At 45.0% G+C, this 18921-nt stretch overlaps 1 protein-coding gene across 2 annotated transcripts in view; it reads left to right on the forward strand.

Annotated features, from left to right (window-relative positions):
* Positions 1–18921, forward strand: part of PLPPR4 (phospholipid phosphatase related 4) — a 255398-nt gene that overhangs the window by 108311 nt on the left and 128166 nt on the right. For both annotated transcript variants that reach the window (XM_068242593.1, XM_068242592.1), the window contains exon 2: positions 8076–8261. In XM_068242593.1, coding sequence (XP_068098694.1) covers positions 8076–8261 — 186 coding nt within the window. The remainder of the gene's footprint in view (positions 1–8075; positions 8262–18921) is intronic.

The following is an 18921-nucleotide window of genomic DNA, read 5'->3' on the forward strand; positions in this document are numbered from 1 at the left end:
AAATGATATTGGATCGAGCTTAGAAGAGGAAGACTGGTTAGAATGTATGGAAACATTGTCTAAAGGTAGTATCTATCTCTCTCAGCTGAACCGCTAGCATGCAAAATTAGATCTGATCCTCAGATCATGGGCCTCTGTGTCGGTGGTATTGAGGAAAAAATCAGCCAATATGCTGATGATACTATATTATACCTACTGACTCACACACAGATGGGCCGTTACTCAGGTCTCTCTGTGAACTGGGGGAAGTCGACCATTATGGGACTAGACAACCCTGTAGTTACTTCTGCCAGTTTACCCTGTCCTCTGCAAATTGTGACTAAATTTAAATATTTAGGCGTCTTTATTACAGCTAACCCGGCACAGTACTATATTAATAATGTACTTCCATTATTACCTATGGTCCAAACTAAAATTTCCTCATGGACCAAGTTGCCCCTATCGGTAGTCGGACGTGTTAACCTCATTAAGATGGTTCTATTCCCCAAAATTCTATATATCATACACAATTCCCCTGTCTATATCGTGATGAACTTCTTTAGGAAACTTAAATCTTTGCTAATATCACATATATGGACCAAATCCCGCTCCAAACTTAATTAAAAGATGCTGCAATGTCCCTCTGCCTCAGGTGGTCTAGCTCTTCCTGCTATACGTCTTTACTATTTCGCAGCCCAGCTTGAACACCTCTCCCATTGGTTCATTACCAACTCTTCCCAATCCCCCAAATTACTAGGCCACTCTGAGCTTGATAAGTCAAATAACTTGCCCTTTGCTCTTCTTAAAGGTACTCTACTCTCTAAGTTATCCAACAATACCATTTTAAAACAGGCAACTTTGATTTGGCGAGCAGTTAATAAGATCTTTCCTAAATCCTCTCTGGAATATCACACCCCTCTCTGGAATAATCCTTCTCTCCCTGAATTAGCAAAACTTGAGAATACTAATATGTGGTCTGATAAAGGCATTATATATTTGGGTCAAATTCTACGCAACTCCAGTGACCTTCCTTTCCCCACCTTGAAAAATCAATTTTCATTGTTACCTATTCATCACTTCATGTATATTCAACTGTATCACGCTTTGCAGGCTCAATTTCCAAATGGTTTACCCCTAACCAGAATTCCTCCAATTATGGAAGAATTAAAGGATGGCCCTCGCAAACACCACATAGGTCTGATATATCAGATTTTGTTAGAACCAAACACACCATACCTATAATAGAAAAAGCTATGGCAAAATGGACTGACCTTGGAGTACAACTTGATGAGGAGGAATGGGATGACTATGTATCATCCCCTAAACGTGTTTCTCCCTGCCTGAAAGACAGGCTAACACAATTATACACCCTACATCAGAGTTATCTTACTCCAGCCCGCATAACCAAGTACGCCCCCTGTGCTTCTAAATCTTGCCCTAAATATTTAGCTCTCAATCCATCCTTCTTACACCTAATCTGGCAATGTCCCCCTTTTGGAAACAAGTTACTGATTTTTTGCATGATCTGATGGGATCCCCTGTTTCTCTAGACATAAAATCCTGCCTATTAAATCTCTTAGATGAAGATAATCCCAAATTCGATAAAGTGTTACTAACCGAAACCTTACTTGTGGCCAAACAATGTGTTACCTTTAGATGGCTGTCTCCCATTCCTCCTTCTATAGAAACCTAGCAAAAACCAAGGTCAAACAAGCTCTTCCTTATAAAAAATTAATATATGCTCATCGAAACTGCCCGGGCAAATTTAATAAAGTCTGGGATCGCTGGATAGACAGATGTGTCTCCTAATCAGTATGGATATGTCACTTTACCCATTTGTTCTCTCCTTGATTACCCTCTTACCCTTTCCAATATGATGTGTTGGGCTATACTTGAGGTTATTACATGCTATATGCTAATACTTGAATACTTATTGTACACTGTGGAAATCGTTTGAATACTTATTATTGTACTGTTTTGCAAATCCCAATAAACACTTTTGATTGACGAAAAAAAAAGGTAGTATCTATAGCTCAGGACTCGAGACTTTGATTAAACTCCTGCACAGGATATATATGACCCACTAACGATTACATAATTGTGACAACTCCAAATCTCCCCTATGTTTCAAAGGTTGTCCTGATCAAGGCTCCCTTGTCCCTATTCTGGACATGCTCCATGGCTGACTCACTTTGGAGCAGGATACACTCCCTTATAAGAGATCTGGGTTTCCCTGTCCCAAAGATCCCAGAATATTCCTTCTGGGCCTAAAACCACTTGATATACAATACTCCCAGCACAAACTGATACAATTTATAGTTCTGGCAACTAAACTACATATCGCCCATATGTGGCAGAAACCCTCTTTGCATTATAAGCAAATCAAAGATAAAGTTAATTATATTAAGCAATGCGAAAAATTAAATGCTCGGGTCATGGACAGCTCAGATCACTTTCAGAAGGTTTGGCAGCCATGGTTGGACAAAACATGTTCCAGAGGAGTTCCAAACCTGATCCTCTAAACTTTAAGGACAACTAAACTATAAGCTACAGCCTCTCCCTCACCGCAAAAAAAAACATTGCTTGGTTCGTTCTTCTTTATTTGTTTGGTTTGTTATATTTCATATCAAACTGTTTACGGGAGCTATGCTGTTCTCCCTATTATGGGACATTAGACTCTGAGACCCGGAGTAGTCTTAGGCCTATTTAGGCAAGGCTACAAAATACTTGAACTCCTTCTCAATATAAAAGTCATGTATGCCTTGTTTTGACTTTAATCTGTTCAATTATTTGCTGTAACTCAGCTCAATTATTCTATGTTTACTGATATCATTCATGTTACCCATCAATGATGTTTGAAACTATACTTCTCTATGTATGCTTTTCCCTTGTTTCACAAAGCTAACCACAATAAAAAGTCTTTGAAACTGAAAAATAAAATAACGCTAGTGGAAAAAAATTTCCCCCAAAAAACTACCTGTATTTTTCGGACCAAAAGTCGCTCCTGACCATAAGACGCACATAGGTTTAGAAGTAACAGGGAAAAAATATATATACTAAGCCTGGTGCATCCATGGTGAAGGGGCATCTTGTGTATTACAGAGGTTTGCAAAAGTATTCGGCCCACTTGAAGTTTTCCACATTTTGTCATATTACTGCCACAAACATGAATTCCACGTGAAAGACCAATACAAAGTGGTGTACACGTGAGAAGTGGAATGAAAATCCTACATGATTCCAAACATTTTTTTTACAAATAAATAACTGCAAAGTGGGTTGTGCGTATTTATTCAGCCCCCTTTGGTCTGAATGCAGTCAGTTGCCCATAGACATTACCTGATGAGTGCTAATGACTAAAAAGAGTGCACCTGTGTGTAATCTAATGTCAGTACAAATACAGCTGCTCTGTGACGGCCTCAGAGGTTGTCTAACAGAATATTGGGAGCAACAATACCGTAAAGTCCAAAGAACACACCAGACAGGTCAGGGATAAAGTTATTGAATAATTTAAAGCAGGCTTAGACTACAAAAAGATTTCCAAAGCCTTGAACATCCCATGGAGCACTGTTTAAGTGATCATTTAGAAATGGAAGGAGTATGGCACAATTGTAAGCATATCAAGACAAGGCCATCCACCTAAACTCACAGGCCGAACAAGGAGAGCGCTGATCAGAAATGCAGTCAAGAGGCCAATGGTGAATCTGGACGAGCTGCAGAGATCTACAGCTCAGGTGGGGGAATCTGTCCATAGGACAACTATTAGCCGTGCACTGCACAAAGTTGGCCTTTATGGAAGAGTGGCAAGAAGAAAGCCATTGTTAACAGAAAAGCATAAGAAGTCCTGTTTGCAGTTTGCCACAAGCCATGTGGGAGATACAGCAAATGTGGAAGAAGGTGCTCTGGTCAGATAAGGCAAAAATGGAACTTTTTTAGCCAAAATGCAAAATGCTATGTGTGGCGGAAAACTAACACTGCACATCACTCTGAACACACCATCCCCACAGTCAAATATGGTGGTGGCAGCATCATGCTCTGGGGGTGCTTCTCTTCAGCAGGGACAGGGAAGCTGGTCAGAGTTGATGGGAAGATGGATGGAGCTAAATACAGGGCAATCTTGGAAGAAAAACTCTTGGAGTCTGCAAAATACTTGAGACTGGGGCGGAGGCAGGGGAGGACTGGGACCTTTTGGCCAGGGGGGAAACACAGACTAGAGGCCCGTTATCATGGCAGCATCAGCCCAAATTATGTCACACATTCACCCCATGTGTATATGCCAGTAATCACGTGGAGTGCCAATGCGGAAATACAGCAAGGACACTCTGTGAACAGTATGACAGGTAAGGTACAGGCATCAGGGGGGCACAATACATTTTGAGGGACAACAGCTGGGGTTTCCGTCTTGTCTATAATTCGTGGTTATCGCACGCAGGCGCGGACTGGCCTGGGGGGATGAAATTGAAAGTGTCAATCAGACAGGATGGAAAATCTAGGTTGATTGGGGGCAGCGCAAAAGCGGCGGTAGGTCTACAGCCTAAAGTGCTGCACTATATAAAATACGGTAGTATAATGCTGCAGTTTATTGAAAATGTATGTGCTTTGTGTGGTAGGTTGATACCTACCACACAAAGCACATACATTTTCAATAAACTGCAGCATTATACTACCGTATTTTATATAGTGCAGCACTTTAGGCTGTAGACTTACCGCCGCTTCTGCCCTGAACCACCCCTCTTCACTTCACTTTATACTTGCTTTACATTGCAACCAGGCAGCATGGTGGTGTAGTGGTCAGCTCTCTAACCTGTGCCCCAGTTTGAATCCTAGCCAGGGCACTATCTGCATGGAGTTTGTATATTCTCCTCATGTCTGTGTGGGTTTCCTCTGGGCACTCCAGTTTCCCCCCTCATCCCAAAAATATACAGATAAGTTAATTAGCTTCCTCCTAAATTGACCCTAGACTACGATACATACACTACACGATATACACAGACATACACTATGACTATGGTAGGATTAGATTGTGAGCTCCTCTGAGGAACAGTTAAGTGAAAAGACAATATACTCTGTACAGCGCTGCAGAAGATATTAGCACTATATAAATAATAACTGACTGCTGCATCAGTACTTCATCTATATGTGTAAAAGGAATCATCAGGCTACAAAAAAAAAAAAGCTTTACTAATCCGGGGCTTCCTCCAGCCCCTGGCAGCCATCCTGTGCCCTCGCTGCAGCTCCAGGTCCCATCCGGTGCAGATGCTGACCTTGCTAGGTCGGCATCCACTGCGCCTGCGTGAGCACCGCTGTCAATCACTCACACGTGGTTTCTAGTGTTCTGCGCAGGCATAGCAGCTCTGTGCCTGCACAGAACACTAGAGACCACGTGTGAGTAGACCTGGACCTGTGAGTAGACCTGTAGCTGCAGCTAGAACACAGGACGGCTGCCAGGGGCTGGAGGAAGCTTATGTTTTATTTTTTTTTCTTTAGCCTGATTCAGCCATAAGAGTTTGCGTCTGTCTGTCACTTGGCCCTGGCAGCTCCCCTCACACTTAAAAAAAAACCCTCCCTTAGTTTTCATTATTACTTCAGGGCTAGCTGCTCCTGGCTTCTATAGATTTTTCTCTGCTGGCTATTACTGGTGTCCTCCTGGAAATCAGATGGAGAGGTGGGGTGATCGTTTCTATTGTGGTCAGCACATCACCTCCAGCCCTCTTGTCTCCTCACATGCAGCCTTGCCAGGTGCCAGTGACCAGACGTTTGTCTATTCCTTATCTATAGGGGAGGGAGCCCAGCAGGAGTGGAAGCATGGTGCAGGCAGGGTCAGCAGTTCATGCAGAGACACGTGTCCGCTGAAAAGTCTATTTGTCTTCTGATGTGCAAGACGGACATTGCTCTGCATCTTGCCTGTCACATCCATATCAGCTTCCTGCAGCAGCCCAGGCACCCTGTGATACACAAACACACACTTCTTCCATGACTTTGAGAGGGCTGACCTGGGCTCATCGCACACATTCAGGCAGCTGCTCCTCATGGTCCGCAGTCTCTCTGATTCGGCTGATCCTCGGCTCTGGAAAGTTGCAGGGTGGAGTTTAACAAGTGCATCATCAGCACTGCAGCCAATGGAGGAGAAGGACAAGAGAAAAGGGAGCCAATACAAAGCCCTGCAGTCTCTGGCCTGAGGTGCACCAACAGGAGGACAGCCTGGGCTGGTAAGAGTGAGCTGTGGGCGTGGCTGAGTTCCCGAGCTGAGTTCACTTAGTTACTACAGTAACCCGACTTCGGCCCTAATTGATCAATGAAGAGGCGGCCCGGGGGGAAATTGCCACCCGTCCCCCCAGGCCAGTCCGCCTATGGGCGGAGGTTCACCTTCCAGCAGGACAACGACCTTAAACATAAAGCCAGGGCAACAATGGAATGGTTTAAAACAAAACATATCCATGTGTTAGAACGGCGCAGTCAAAGTCCAGATCTAAATCCAATCGAGAATCTATGGCAAGATCTGAAAACTGCTGTTTACAAATGCTGTCCATCTAATCTGACTGAGCTGGAGCTGTTTTGCAAAGAAGAATGGGCAAGGATTTCAATCTCTAGATGTGCAAAGCTGGTAGAGACATACCCTAAAAGACGGGCAGCTGTAATTGCAGCAAAAGGTGGTTCTACAAAGTATTGACTCAGGGGGCTGAATAATTATGCACACCCCACTTTGCAGTTATTTATTTGTAAAAAATGTTTGCAATCATGTATGATTTTCGTTCCACTTCTCACATCTACACCAGTTTGTATTGATCTTTCACATGGACTTCCAATAAAATTGATTCATATTTGTGGCAGTAATATGACAAAATGTGGAAAAATTCAAGGGGGCCGAATACTTTTGCAAACCACTGTATGTCCCCTTTGTACCTCATGCCCCCTTGTACCTCTTGTGTCCACCTCTGTCCTCCTCTATGCCCCATGGTGTCCTCCTTTTTTTCCCCGTTTCCTTGCCAGGAGTCCCCGACATTGCAGCAGGTTGGAGGTTCGTTTTCGCAGGTCACATATCAGGAACGACCTGCATTTGGACTATAAGATGCAGTGACTTTTTTCACCTACTTTTGGGGGGAAAAGTGAGTCTTATAGTCCAAAAAATACAGTAGTTTGTATAGAAAAATGATATATATATATATATATATATATATATATATATATATATATATATATATTTCTTATATTACTTATATATATATTTCTTAGTAGTCTTACCGGTGCTAAAGTTATTGCTGTTTGTATAGGGAGTTACCTAAATTGTCAAAACTGATCTGGTATTTAAAGGGAACCAGAGATGAACAATTCACGCACAATAAACATATCAGTCGATAGCTTGTAAAGAATAAACGCTCTCCCTGATAATTTCGCCGATCTGGTGTGCCTTTTTTAGTGTTTTTTAACCATTATTGCTCCAGGAAAAATCAAGTATGGCCGTCGGCTCATATCCCTTCTGCTTCCGGGTTATGAGTTGTTCTGGATGTGCTGTATAGGCTATATGAGACTAGGCTGCTATCTAGGCTATATGAGAAAGGCTGCTTTCATCTATGTGCTTTCATTTTGGTATGATGTCCAGCTGCCTGTAGGAAGTGTCTCTCATAGGAATGAAACTGCAGTCATCATTATCTAGTGCATACAGAGCACACAGGGATCATATTGCAGCCACACTTGTCTGTTTCAGAGCTTCTCTCTCAGCAGAAGCATCCCCTCCCATGTCATCGCAGCTCTCAGTATGCAAAGCAGGAAATCTGAGCCAGGAGGTGGCAGGCTTGGGCTTGAAAAGATTCCACAGAAGAGTGACTGAGCTATAATGATTCCAGGTCAAACCTAGACTGAGCCAGTCAGGGATTCTTATCACGGCTGCTAATAGACTAATTAAGCAGATAAGAATGAAACTAAAAGCAGGGTAGGTGTTTACTATCATGTTCCCACTGATAAATGTAATAAAATACATGAGGGTGCTTCGTCTCTGGTTCTCTTTAAGTGTTGGTATTTGTTGGGGGATTTTAAGTGTTGGTACTGAAGTGGTTTAGCACAGTACTTGTGTTTTTACAGTATTTTTTTTTTTTTCTTAGCTGCCAATCCTGGCATCATCTGTGGTCAGCCTCTACTTCCTGGAGTTAACAGATGTCTTCAAACCAGTCCATTCAGGTTTTAGCTGCTATGACAGAAGCCTTAGTATGCCCTATATTGAACCTAACCAAGAAGCCATCCCATTCTTGATGTTGCTTTGTTTGGCATTTGCTGGACCAGCAGCAACGGTGAGTATACATAAACTTTTATTCATTTTATAAGTTATTCATATTATAAGTATGTTCTTTCCTGTAAATTCAGTTAAAGTTGCTGAGTAAAGCTCAGATCTCTAAACAGAAATTTCAACTCAATTAACATCCTCTCCTCATATTTTTATCTTGAGTGAATTCATGTTTCGGTGTGCTTGATGTGGGGGGTGATGAGGATTTGTAGCTGGTGTGTGGAGGGGGGTGACGGTGACTAGAGATGGCCCGAACCTCCGATTTTCGGTTCACAAACCGGGTTCGTGAACTTCCGCAAAAGTTCGGTTCATGCGAACTTTAGCGAACCGCAATAGACTTCAATGGGGAGGCGAACTTTGAAAACTAGAAACACTTTGTGCTGACCACAAAAGTGATGGAAACGATGTTTCAAGGGGTCTAACATCTGAGTTTTTGCATGGATGAGTGGGATGGACGCCAAAATTCTCTGGGAAAAATCTGGATTTGACGCAAAGCAGCATTTTAAGGGCAGAAATCACATTGAATGCTACATTGCAGGCCTAAAGTGCTTGAAAACATCTTGCATGTGTATACATCAATCAGGGAGTGTAATTAGAGTACTGCTTCACACTGACACACCAAACTCAATGTGCAACACATCGCAAAAAGCTGTTTGTGTAGTGACGGCCGTGCTGGACTGGTGCGCACCATGGCGAGAGTGCAGGCTGTGGCAGTTTTCAAGCCCGGGCTGTGGTAGCTCAACGATAGAACAACAGTGACTGTCCAGCTGATCAAATTTGATCTGTCCACAATGAAGCAACAAACATATTATCTTGGGTGGGTGTGCCCGACACCCATCCCCCCCCCCCCCCCCCGTCGGTCACTCATATACCCGTCGGTCATTGCTTCATTGTGATACGCAAGCCCCTTCAACGCGGCAAGGTATTGATCACGAAGGGGAATTGGCACATGTACATGCCTTTTGCTTTTTTGTTGCAGCTGCAGTGCAGCCAGACAAATTAGGCAGGCATGTACACGCACCTAAAAAATTATTATAGCGGCCGCTGCTAGCGGCCTTAAAAATTCAGGAATCCACCTGGAGTCCTAAACCCTATTGGTGGTGGCAGAGAAGGCAGTCAAGCGGCCTGCGGGCAGAGGTGCTCTGTGGGGAGTGACTTAGTCTTGGGGCAGGCAGTCAAACGGCGTACAGGCAGAGATGCTGTGTGTGGGGACTGACTTAGTCTTCGGGCAGCCCTGAGCATGCTTTGCAGACCAGGCATCCATGGTCAGATGGACCCTTGACCCAATGCTGTGTGCCAGAGATGTCACCACTTGCCTTTCAACATCACGGTACAGTTTGGGTATCGCCTTTTTTGAGAAAAAATTGCGGCCTGGTATCTTCCACTGCATTGTGTGTCTTTGCTTTTGTGTGCTGCTTTTCCTCAGGTGGTCATCCCATTGCAGTTTGTGCTTTGTAATCATGTGCCTTCGTACGATAGTTGTCCCTTCGCGGGACTTCGTCTTTCCATGGCTCAATTTTCGGTGGCAGATAGTACAGATGCATTGCTCTCATCTGAGGCAGAGACACACAAAAATCTCCACACCGCTTAGCCCTGGGGTGATGGCACTTTGGTGGTGGCAGCCAACTGAGTGTTAAGTGGGGTGCCAGAATCAGAGCAGGAGGAGGAAGATATGTCACGTTTCCGTGCGGAAGCTGAGAAAGATGAGGTGTTCTGTGTTACATAGTCAACCACGTCCTGACAATCTTGGGGGTTGATGGAACGGGCCTTCTTCTGAACACTGTACTTTGGTCAAAGGCCGCACGAAATCACGACAGCGCGACCTCGAACAAACATGCCAGGTGGCCTGCCTCTGCCTTTTGTTTTGTCCATATTGGGGGGGATGAAGTGAAAGGTATGCACTGACTTGACTAATAAAATGTGCAGTTACGCAGGTGCAGTTAACATGTATGCACGGAGTGGTATATCACACTGCGTGCACTCACTTAGGTAGGTAGGTGCACTGAACACAACAGGTAGGTATTTGCAGTGATGGGCATTACAATGTGCAACTGCCACATACAGACAGGTACCGGACAGGCACAGTGACACTGCGTGCGCTCACGTAGGTAGGTGGGTGCAGTGAAGTGAACAACAAGTAGGTATATGCAGTGATGGGTATTATAATGTGCACCTGTCACACACAGACAGGTACCGGGCAGGCACAGTGACACTGCGTGTGCTCACGTATGTAGGTGGGTGCACTGTGAACAACAGGTAGGTATATGCAGTGATGGGTATTATAATGTGCACCTGTCACACACAGGCAGGTACCGGACAGGCACAGTGACACTGCGTGCACTCACGTAGATAGGTGGGTGCACTGAAGTGAACAACAGATAGGTATATGCAGTGATAGGTATTACAATGTGCCAAAGACCAGCTGCGACTGACTGACAGGGCTGTATATAATGCAAGTGGGCCACAGACAAAAAAAAAAATAGATCACAAAACAAGATTAGCTCTCAAAAGAGCTGTTGATAGGACCTTTTTTTGAGCAATAAGAATCAGCAAGGAACAGGCTAAGAACCCTACAAGAGCCTAACTAAGCTTTTCCTATAGGTCTCTGCACAGCAGCTCTCCCTTCTCTAATTACTGCACGCACATGAGTGAAATGCCTGACGCTGCCTGCCTTTTATAAGGGGGGGGTTGGGCTCCAGGAGGGAGTGTAGCCTGATTGGCTACAATGTGCCTGCTGACTGTGATGTAGAGTGCCAAAGTTGACCCTAATGATGCACTATGGGGGCGAATCGAACTTCCGCAAAAGAAGTTCGCCGGGAACCGTTTGCCGGCGAACCGTTTGGGCCATCTCTAATGGTGACTTGCATGGCATGGCTCTTTCTGGTTCAGCCACATACAGGATGGGAAACTCCACTCTCTTCTGCCACACCCCTCTGACATTATCTTCCACCAATCCAACCACTTTATATAAGTATAGCGTTATAGGGATAACCTTTCAGCACTTAGTAATTGAAGAAGTACTAACGAGTTAGTTATTTTTAACGCTTTCTTACAAAGTGGGCACTTTGAAGGTATGTTATTGATAAGGCTTAAAAATATCTCCTAGGAGAAAACTTAGGAGAAAAGTTAAAAGGATACTGGTCAAGGGTAGAGAATGAGAAATGAAAACCCAAAAGAAAACGTTATTGCACGTGGTCCAAAATTACACTTTGGTTTTAGAGAAGGAATATTTTTGAGTGTCATGTGATTAATCTCCCAGCAGTGTACCTAAAATGAAATAAAATCCTCTAAATTAGCAGTTGTTGACTGAGTTAATCATCTAATTCTTCCAATAAGTCTATGAAAGAGAGAAGATTAATCACCAATACTTTGAGATACTTGAGTAAATAATAGCATTGCACAATTGTGGGGAGATGATTCATAAATGTGTGATGATAAATAACCTTTATCACAAATTGTTCATTTTTTTTCTTTTATTAAGAAATGAGTATTCCTATTATTATTACAGTATATTAAATATTTTAATAATGAGGAGAGAATAGATTTGCAAAAGCTGTAATTTATCTCTCCTCTAAATCGTTAGATTTTCAAATCTATACATTAAACTGAAAATAAATAAATAAATACAACACATTTTGATGAGAAAAAATGGTTTTAATTAGTGGCTACTGCTTTCCAGCCATTCTAATTAGTGGCTTTTACAGACTTTCATTAAAGTATTATATTAGCAGCTTTATAGCCGTTCTAGTAAATTGCAGCTTTAAGGAAGCTTTAATCCGCTGTTTAAAAGCCTCTTCGGTAAAATGTGGCTTTATAGTCTGGTAAGGTTGGTGTAGGAGTAGGTGGGGTGGAGGTTAGTGTTGGGCATATACAGGGGGAAGGTTAGTGTTATGCATACATAAGGGGAGGGTTAGCGTTATGAGTAGGTGGTGGATAGTGTTAGTGTTAGGCATATACAGGGGGAAGGTTATTGTTAGTAGTATGTGGGGGGGGGGGGGTATTGTTAGGCATATATAAGGGGAAGGTTAGTCTTTGGAGTAGGTGGGGAGATGTTAGTGTTCAGCCCGTACAGGGGGAAGGTTAGTGTTACGCATACATAAGGGGAGGGTTAGTGTTATGAGTAAATTCTGATTCGTTTTTATTACAAAAAAGTTTGTAATTACGAAAAACGATCGTAATTATGAAATTCTGCATGTAATTTCACGAAACTTTAGCATAATCGTAATTAGGTCATTACACTCAACAACCGATATACTATGACATTTCCTGGCAACCATTTTACTAGCCGCTAAATTAAAATAACGGCTATATCAGGGGCCCTTTTACTAGGTACTATTTTTATATGTGCGCAATAATCCAATAATAATTACATTGCTAATAGATTATTGTTGATTTATGAATATATACTGTACTTTTGGTAATATATGTACTGTACAAATGGTTCATTTTTTCTTTTATTAAGAAATGAGTATTCCTATTATTATCACAGTATATTAAATATTTTAATACTGAGGAGATAATAGATTTGCAAAAGCTGCAGTTTAGCACTCCATTGGATGAGTGTGGTTGCGCTGATCACATGACTTGGAAAACATCAGTAGGCTGCTCTTCATTCCCCTGCAGAAGCCACTGTTGGAGTGACTGCAAGATCTTTTCACAGTGGTGAGGCTGGTAATTGGGCTAATACAAATGCCTTATTCCAGGCCCGGATTTAAATCACAGGAGCCAATAGGCACAGATGTCCTGCCAAGGCCATACCGCAAGTGTGCTGGCTGACCCAACTGTCACTTCTCCCTTACTTCCTGTAAGGGCTAGCAGAAGTACCGCCGCCGCGGTGAGCAACATGGCGGCGGTCTCTGCATCTCAGCCGGCGGTTTCCACCGCACAGTCATTCCCCAGTACTGCGCCTGTGTCGCAGGGCAGCGGGGATACCGGCATGGCGGCAGCTCCCGCAACCCAGCCGGCAGACTTTGGCACACATTCACATTCTGACATTGGGTATTGCCTCTCTGACTCACAGAGGCTGAGGGTCACGCGTGCGCGCAAGGCGGCAGGACCTTTATGCAAGTAGAAGGGCGGCCAGCTGACCAGCCGGTCAGCTGACTCCAGCCACCTTTCTGATTGGTTGGGGGAATAGGGTGGAGCTAAGGAGTGCTCCAAGTATATATAGACCCTGCCTGTCAGTTCATCCTTGTCTGCTGTCGTGAATACTTCGGTGTTAGCGCTCAGACCTTAGTCTAGTTCCCAGGTGTTGATCCCAAGGACTTCACACCTCAGATTAGGATTGTATTTGATTGTTTATCTGTGTCTTGACCCTGGCTATCCCTGACTACTCCTTGCTCTAATCGCTATTGTACTTTTGCCTATCTGATTCAAGTTGCCGACCCTGCCTGTTTACCGACTCTGAATCAGCCTTCCGTTTCTGTACTGCTGCCGCCTTTTCTGTTACCGAACCTCTGCTTGTCTGACCTTTCTCCCTCCAGTGGAACGTCTCCCACTGGTGGGCTATCTCTGAGGCTTGCCTCTCCGAGACGCCTGCCCTTGCAGACTGTTACTGCCTGTGGCCGAGATTCCTCTGTTTGCCTATAGAGGATATCACACACGGGGTTCCCATTCAGAGGTAACCAAACCTCTGAGGAATCGCTGTGTGGTGGATATTTCCACGATCTTGTGAATTAGACTGTCTTTATTGTCATTACTTGTTTTAGGTGTCCAGAGGTTAGTTACATTTGTACTATTGGTGATTCTGCAGATCACCAATAATCAGGTTACGTCTGCATTGTTGGTGATACTGCAGATCACCAGTAATCAGATTCTCTCTGTTCACTGACACCAATCATTACACTTCCCTTGCCAATCATAAGTAGCTACAGGTGTCCCTTAGCATTAGGTAGTTAGAGTTGCTCTCAGTATTAAGTAGCTAGTGGTGCCCCTGAATGAAGGGAGATCTTGTCAGTGGACTGGCGAGAGTTGGGTGAGTAACCACTCATTTACGCTCTGCTCAGGACTTTGCATGGGGAATGAGGGAGGCACCAGGGGAGTGAGCCGCCTTTCCATCATCAGTGCCATATGGTAATTCTGGCCCTACCTTAAACAGTATATACAACCTTTTGCACTGACAGTTAACAGGTGTGCCCATATATTAACAGCACCCAGTGGCTTACACGCTGAGACAAAATGTGTATCCGCATTGCATGCTATGACTACATTTGGATCTCAGTGACTGCAGACTGGTTGCTGGTGTGCAAACTATGTTCATTATAGACAGGTAACTGGTATAATACAATAATATAAGACTTTAAAACCATACCACCTAGTGCCACAACCAGTTTGAGATGCAAGCAGAAAGGTGTGTGTGTGTGTGGGGGGGGGGGAGGCAATGAAACAGAAGACTTTCCACAACAGCCTTATCCTACAGGAGAATATAGTATTGATCAACCAGTTAAAAATCTCAACCAATCAGATTTCATCCTTAGGCTCATGGAGGAAAGTTAAAGTCAAAATCTGATATCACTGCAAATATTCAGCTGTCGCCTTCTTTAGCATTATTCATTAGCAGTAATGGTGAGTCATAACCCAATAAGTGAAATTTTAACCTTCAGAAACGATTAAAAGGCATAACTATAGCAACACCATCTACGAGGGATCCAAAGTGAAGGGGGAGTAAATGCTGGAAGGGGTGCAGTTATTTTTAAAAAATTGTTCACTGTTAAAGGGACTCCGAGCACCTGTCATGGGCATGCCTTTAAGACTCCGAGCAGTACTGCAAAGTACTTAAAGATGCATACCTTTCTGTAGCTTGTGCTCTCCTCTTTCATTGGATGCCTGAATTTCCGTTCTACACCAAATAGTTTTCGTTCGATTTCAGTTTAAAAATTGCGGCTGCCATCTTGGCTATGTTATAACTTCCGGGTCACCCCTGTCTCCTCAGTTAGAGAAGTGCATCACTGAATGAAGCAGGAAGAGGAAGTGACACACATGGTCATTGCAAGAGGCTCCTCCAGAGGGGTCATAGCATGACTTTGTTGGAAGTCGTCTGGCTTAAAGGCATGGCCATGAGAGGAGCTCAGATTCTCTTTAACACATAGGGCAATATCCTATTCAAGGTGATAAGTAGCTTGCAGATGCGAGCTACTTATCACCTTGCCATCGCGCAAGGATTACCGGCAAATCCTATTGCCCATATCCTTCGCGCGATGGCCGATCGTGAGGGAGCATTACTTAGGTAAAAGCCTGAGCGATGCTCCCTATTACCGGGCGATGGGGAGTGAGGTTTACACTGTGGTGCTGTTCTTCAGCACCACGGCCTCACTCCACACACATGCGCACTAACCCGCCGAACATCCGCCGCCATCTTCCGCCGCAGCATCAGGGGGTCTCCTTTAAGATGCGTTGCCTGGGCTCCTATGCGCACAGTAATTACAGTGTTAGATACACTGTAATTATACGACGGAACTTGCGGCGAGAGGCGGCGGTATGTATAATGTCGGGTGCCGGGCAGAGCTACGTGGGGGGCTTCTAAAGTGTGCAGCGACCCGAAGGGGAGCTCTGGGGGTCTCCTTATTAACCCTTCTGGCGGTTTATCAAAATCCGTCAAGGGCAGCAAAGCCGTTTTTTTTTTAATTTTTTTTTTTTCATGCAGCGAGACAAGGTCTCGCTACATGATAGCCGCTGCTCAGCGGCATCCCCCCAGCCCCAAAGAACGGGATCTCCTGGAGGGCTTCCCCCGTCGTCATCGACGTCGTGACGTCAAAGGGGACTCCGATCCACCCCACAGCGCTGCCTGGCACTGATTGGCCTGGCAGCGCACGGGGTCTGGGGGGGGGCGGCTGCGGCGAGACGGATAGCGACGGATCGGCTGGTAGCGGCGGCGATCGGATTGCACACGCAGCTAGCAAAGTGCTAGCTGCGTGTAGCAAAAAAAAAATTATGCAAATCGGCCCAGCGGGGCCTGAGCGGTGCCTTACGGCGGCATAGCCCGAGCTCAGCTCGGGCTTACCGCCAGGAAGGTTAAAGGAGACCCCCAGATTCTGCGGCGATGACGTGCGTTAAGCTGCTTTAGACCTGATTTTTGCTTCGCTTCCCGGAGGCATGCAAACGGTAACTGGATACCGTGTAAAGAACTCGCTGGGCGATTATATCGCCCAAGCAAGTTCTTTTCCGCCTGGGGGGTCTAAAGTTTAATAAGCTGAAGCGATGCCCCCATCACCTAAGTTAAACTCGCCAGAGTTCAGCAATAGAATATGGCCCATAAGCTCAAGAAGACAAGAGATGCATTCAGAATTAAGTATGAGTTATTGAACGGAATGCAGAGCCTGCAAGGAAGCTGTGTTTGGTACAAAAGTATGTTTCTTAAATACAGAGTAATAAGATTAAAGATTCCTGGATTAAAGAGAGTCTGAAGCCATTTTTTTTAACTCTTTTTATTGCGCAGTTACCTTAAGCATTGAGATCCAAGCTGATTCACTGCATCCCCAAGGCAGAACCAGGTATTTAACCACCTGAAATACCGGGGCAACATTTCATGACTTTTGAAGTTGCAGATTTTGCTGCCTGGTAGAGGCAGAGCTGTGCGTTGTAGCTCTGCCTCTTATCCAGTCAATCTCCTCTGATCTCTGCCTCTCCCCACCCGTCTCAGTAAAAGAAGCCTGAGAGGGGCGGGAGAGGTAGAGATAGGTGGAGATGGACTGGAAAAGAGGCAGAGCTAATGCGCACAGCTCTGCCTCTACCAGCAAACACAGAATTTTGCGCACAGCTCTGCCTCCACCTGCGAACACAGAATTTTGCCCAGGGATTTCAGGGGATAAATAGAATACCTTGTTCTTCTGTGAGAATGCTGCAAATCAGCTTGGATCTTAATTCTTAAGGTAACTGCGCAATAAAAAGAGATAAAATAAATGGCTTCAGACGCTCTTTAACACTATCTTACAGAACTTCCCTGCAAGCACTGCACCTGTTACTACTGCTACATTTATTTTGTTTATTTTGTGTTTATTTTGTATGTGAGATCTGTTGTAGTAGTTTTGGTGACATTTCCAGGGCATAACCTAACCATACCCCTCTAAATCCATGTGCAGCATTCACAGTTGGACTGGCTGTACATTACCATGTCCACTCCTACCTATAGGCTGCATAAACACCCAAACTTGGTTACAATTTGCTCTTTACCTTACTATATGAATACATCTATCATTGTCAAATTATTTGGGCTTTACAAAAATGACTAAAGCCAGTAAAAAACAATACATACGTATCAGCTAGCAAACAATTTATTTAGCCATCACATCTATGTTAAGCCTCGTACACAGGGCCGGCCCTAGACTTTTTGCCGCCTGCTGCAAATTTTGAAAAAATGGCCCTCACCAATACACCCCCCCCCCCCCCGTTGGGGGCCGCCGAACTGGAGGGGTAGCGGGCAGGACGGGGGTATTGGGGCTAGCGGTGGGGAGGGGGGTCGGACTCGCCTGGGTCCCCCGATCTGCGCTCCCCTCCAGCTTTAAATGGCGAATAAGCAGCGGACAGTAAGAGGCACGGGCGGGGGATCACTCACCTTCCTCGTTCCAACGTGCGCTCCACTGACGGCACTTCCTGCAACGCCGGCCACGTACAATACAGTGGGCGGCGTTGCAGGAAGTGACGTCAGTGGAGCGCACGCTGGAATGAGGAACAGGTGAGTGATCCCCCGCCCGTTACCCCTCCAGCTCGGCGGCCGCCCCCCCGCACCCACGGACGGGCGGATGCCGCCCCTAGAAATTTGCCTCCTGAGGCAAAAGTTTCACCGGGCCGGCCCTGCTCGTACACATCCCTGACGTAAGTCGGCTGAGGCTGCCGATAATGACCACCTCAGCCAACAATCAGGTGTGTGCAGAGCCGAGGCAAAGTCCTCCAACACCCAAGGCTGAGACACCAATGTGCGCCCCTTCATCCCTCCCACCCCAGTGTCACACACTGATTGCTATTAGACTAAGAGATGCCCCAGTGCTCCCAACAACCCTCCCACACACACACCTTAATCTCTAGTTATCTGGCTTACAGTCACTGCCATGTATCCCCTTTTCTTATTTCTCTCTGCTTCAAACAGAATAGGGGAATGATAGCTATGCGCCCCCTCCTACACTGAGTGAGTTGTGCGCCCCCTCCTACACTGCGCCCTGAGGCTGAAGCCTTTCTCGCCTCGGCCCAGTCCTTGGTGTGTGTACGGCACTTGATGACCCCCAACAACTAAACCACAAGCGATCCACCAAATGGACCAATCAACCCCAGCGACGCTGATCCGTCCACTGATCCCATTGATTGTGCCACTTCCCTGCCTGCAGCATGAGGTCACACATGCGCCACTCGCCGTTCCCTCGCCACCCATGCATAGCAACACAGTGATGTAGCCCAAGGGAATCAAGTGCTGATCCCCAACAGGCACTATGTGTTGGAAGTGTGTATGAGCCGTAGAGCATTTGACAAGAAAGAGATCATTAAAAAGATAATGCACATTGTCTGACTCATACATTTCCACAGATAAAGTCAATGATTGGATAATTTTAGTATCACTGTCTAAATAAATAGATTCTCATTTCTCATATAACAACCAGAGTTTCAGCGGGGTGACTTGCTGAGACAGTTCAGCCATAAATATCTTTAAATTATCAACACATTAAACCATCGCCAACTTA

The sequence above is a fragment of the Hyperolius riggenbachi genome, chromosome 6 (assembly GCF_040937935.1).
Source record: "Hyperolius riggenbachi isolate aHypRig1 chromosome 6, aHypRig1.pri, whole genome shotgun sequence".
Lineage (NCBI taxonomy): Eukaryota > Metazoa > Chordata > Amphibia > Anura > Hyperoliidae > Hyperolius > Hyperolius riggenbachi.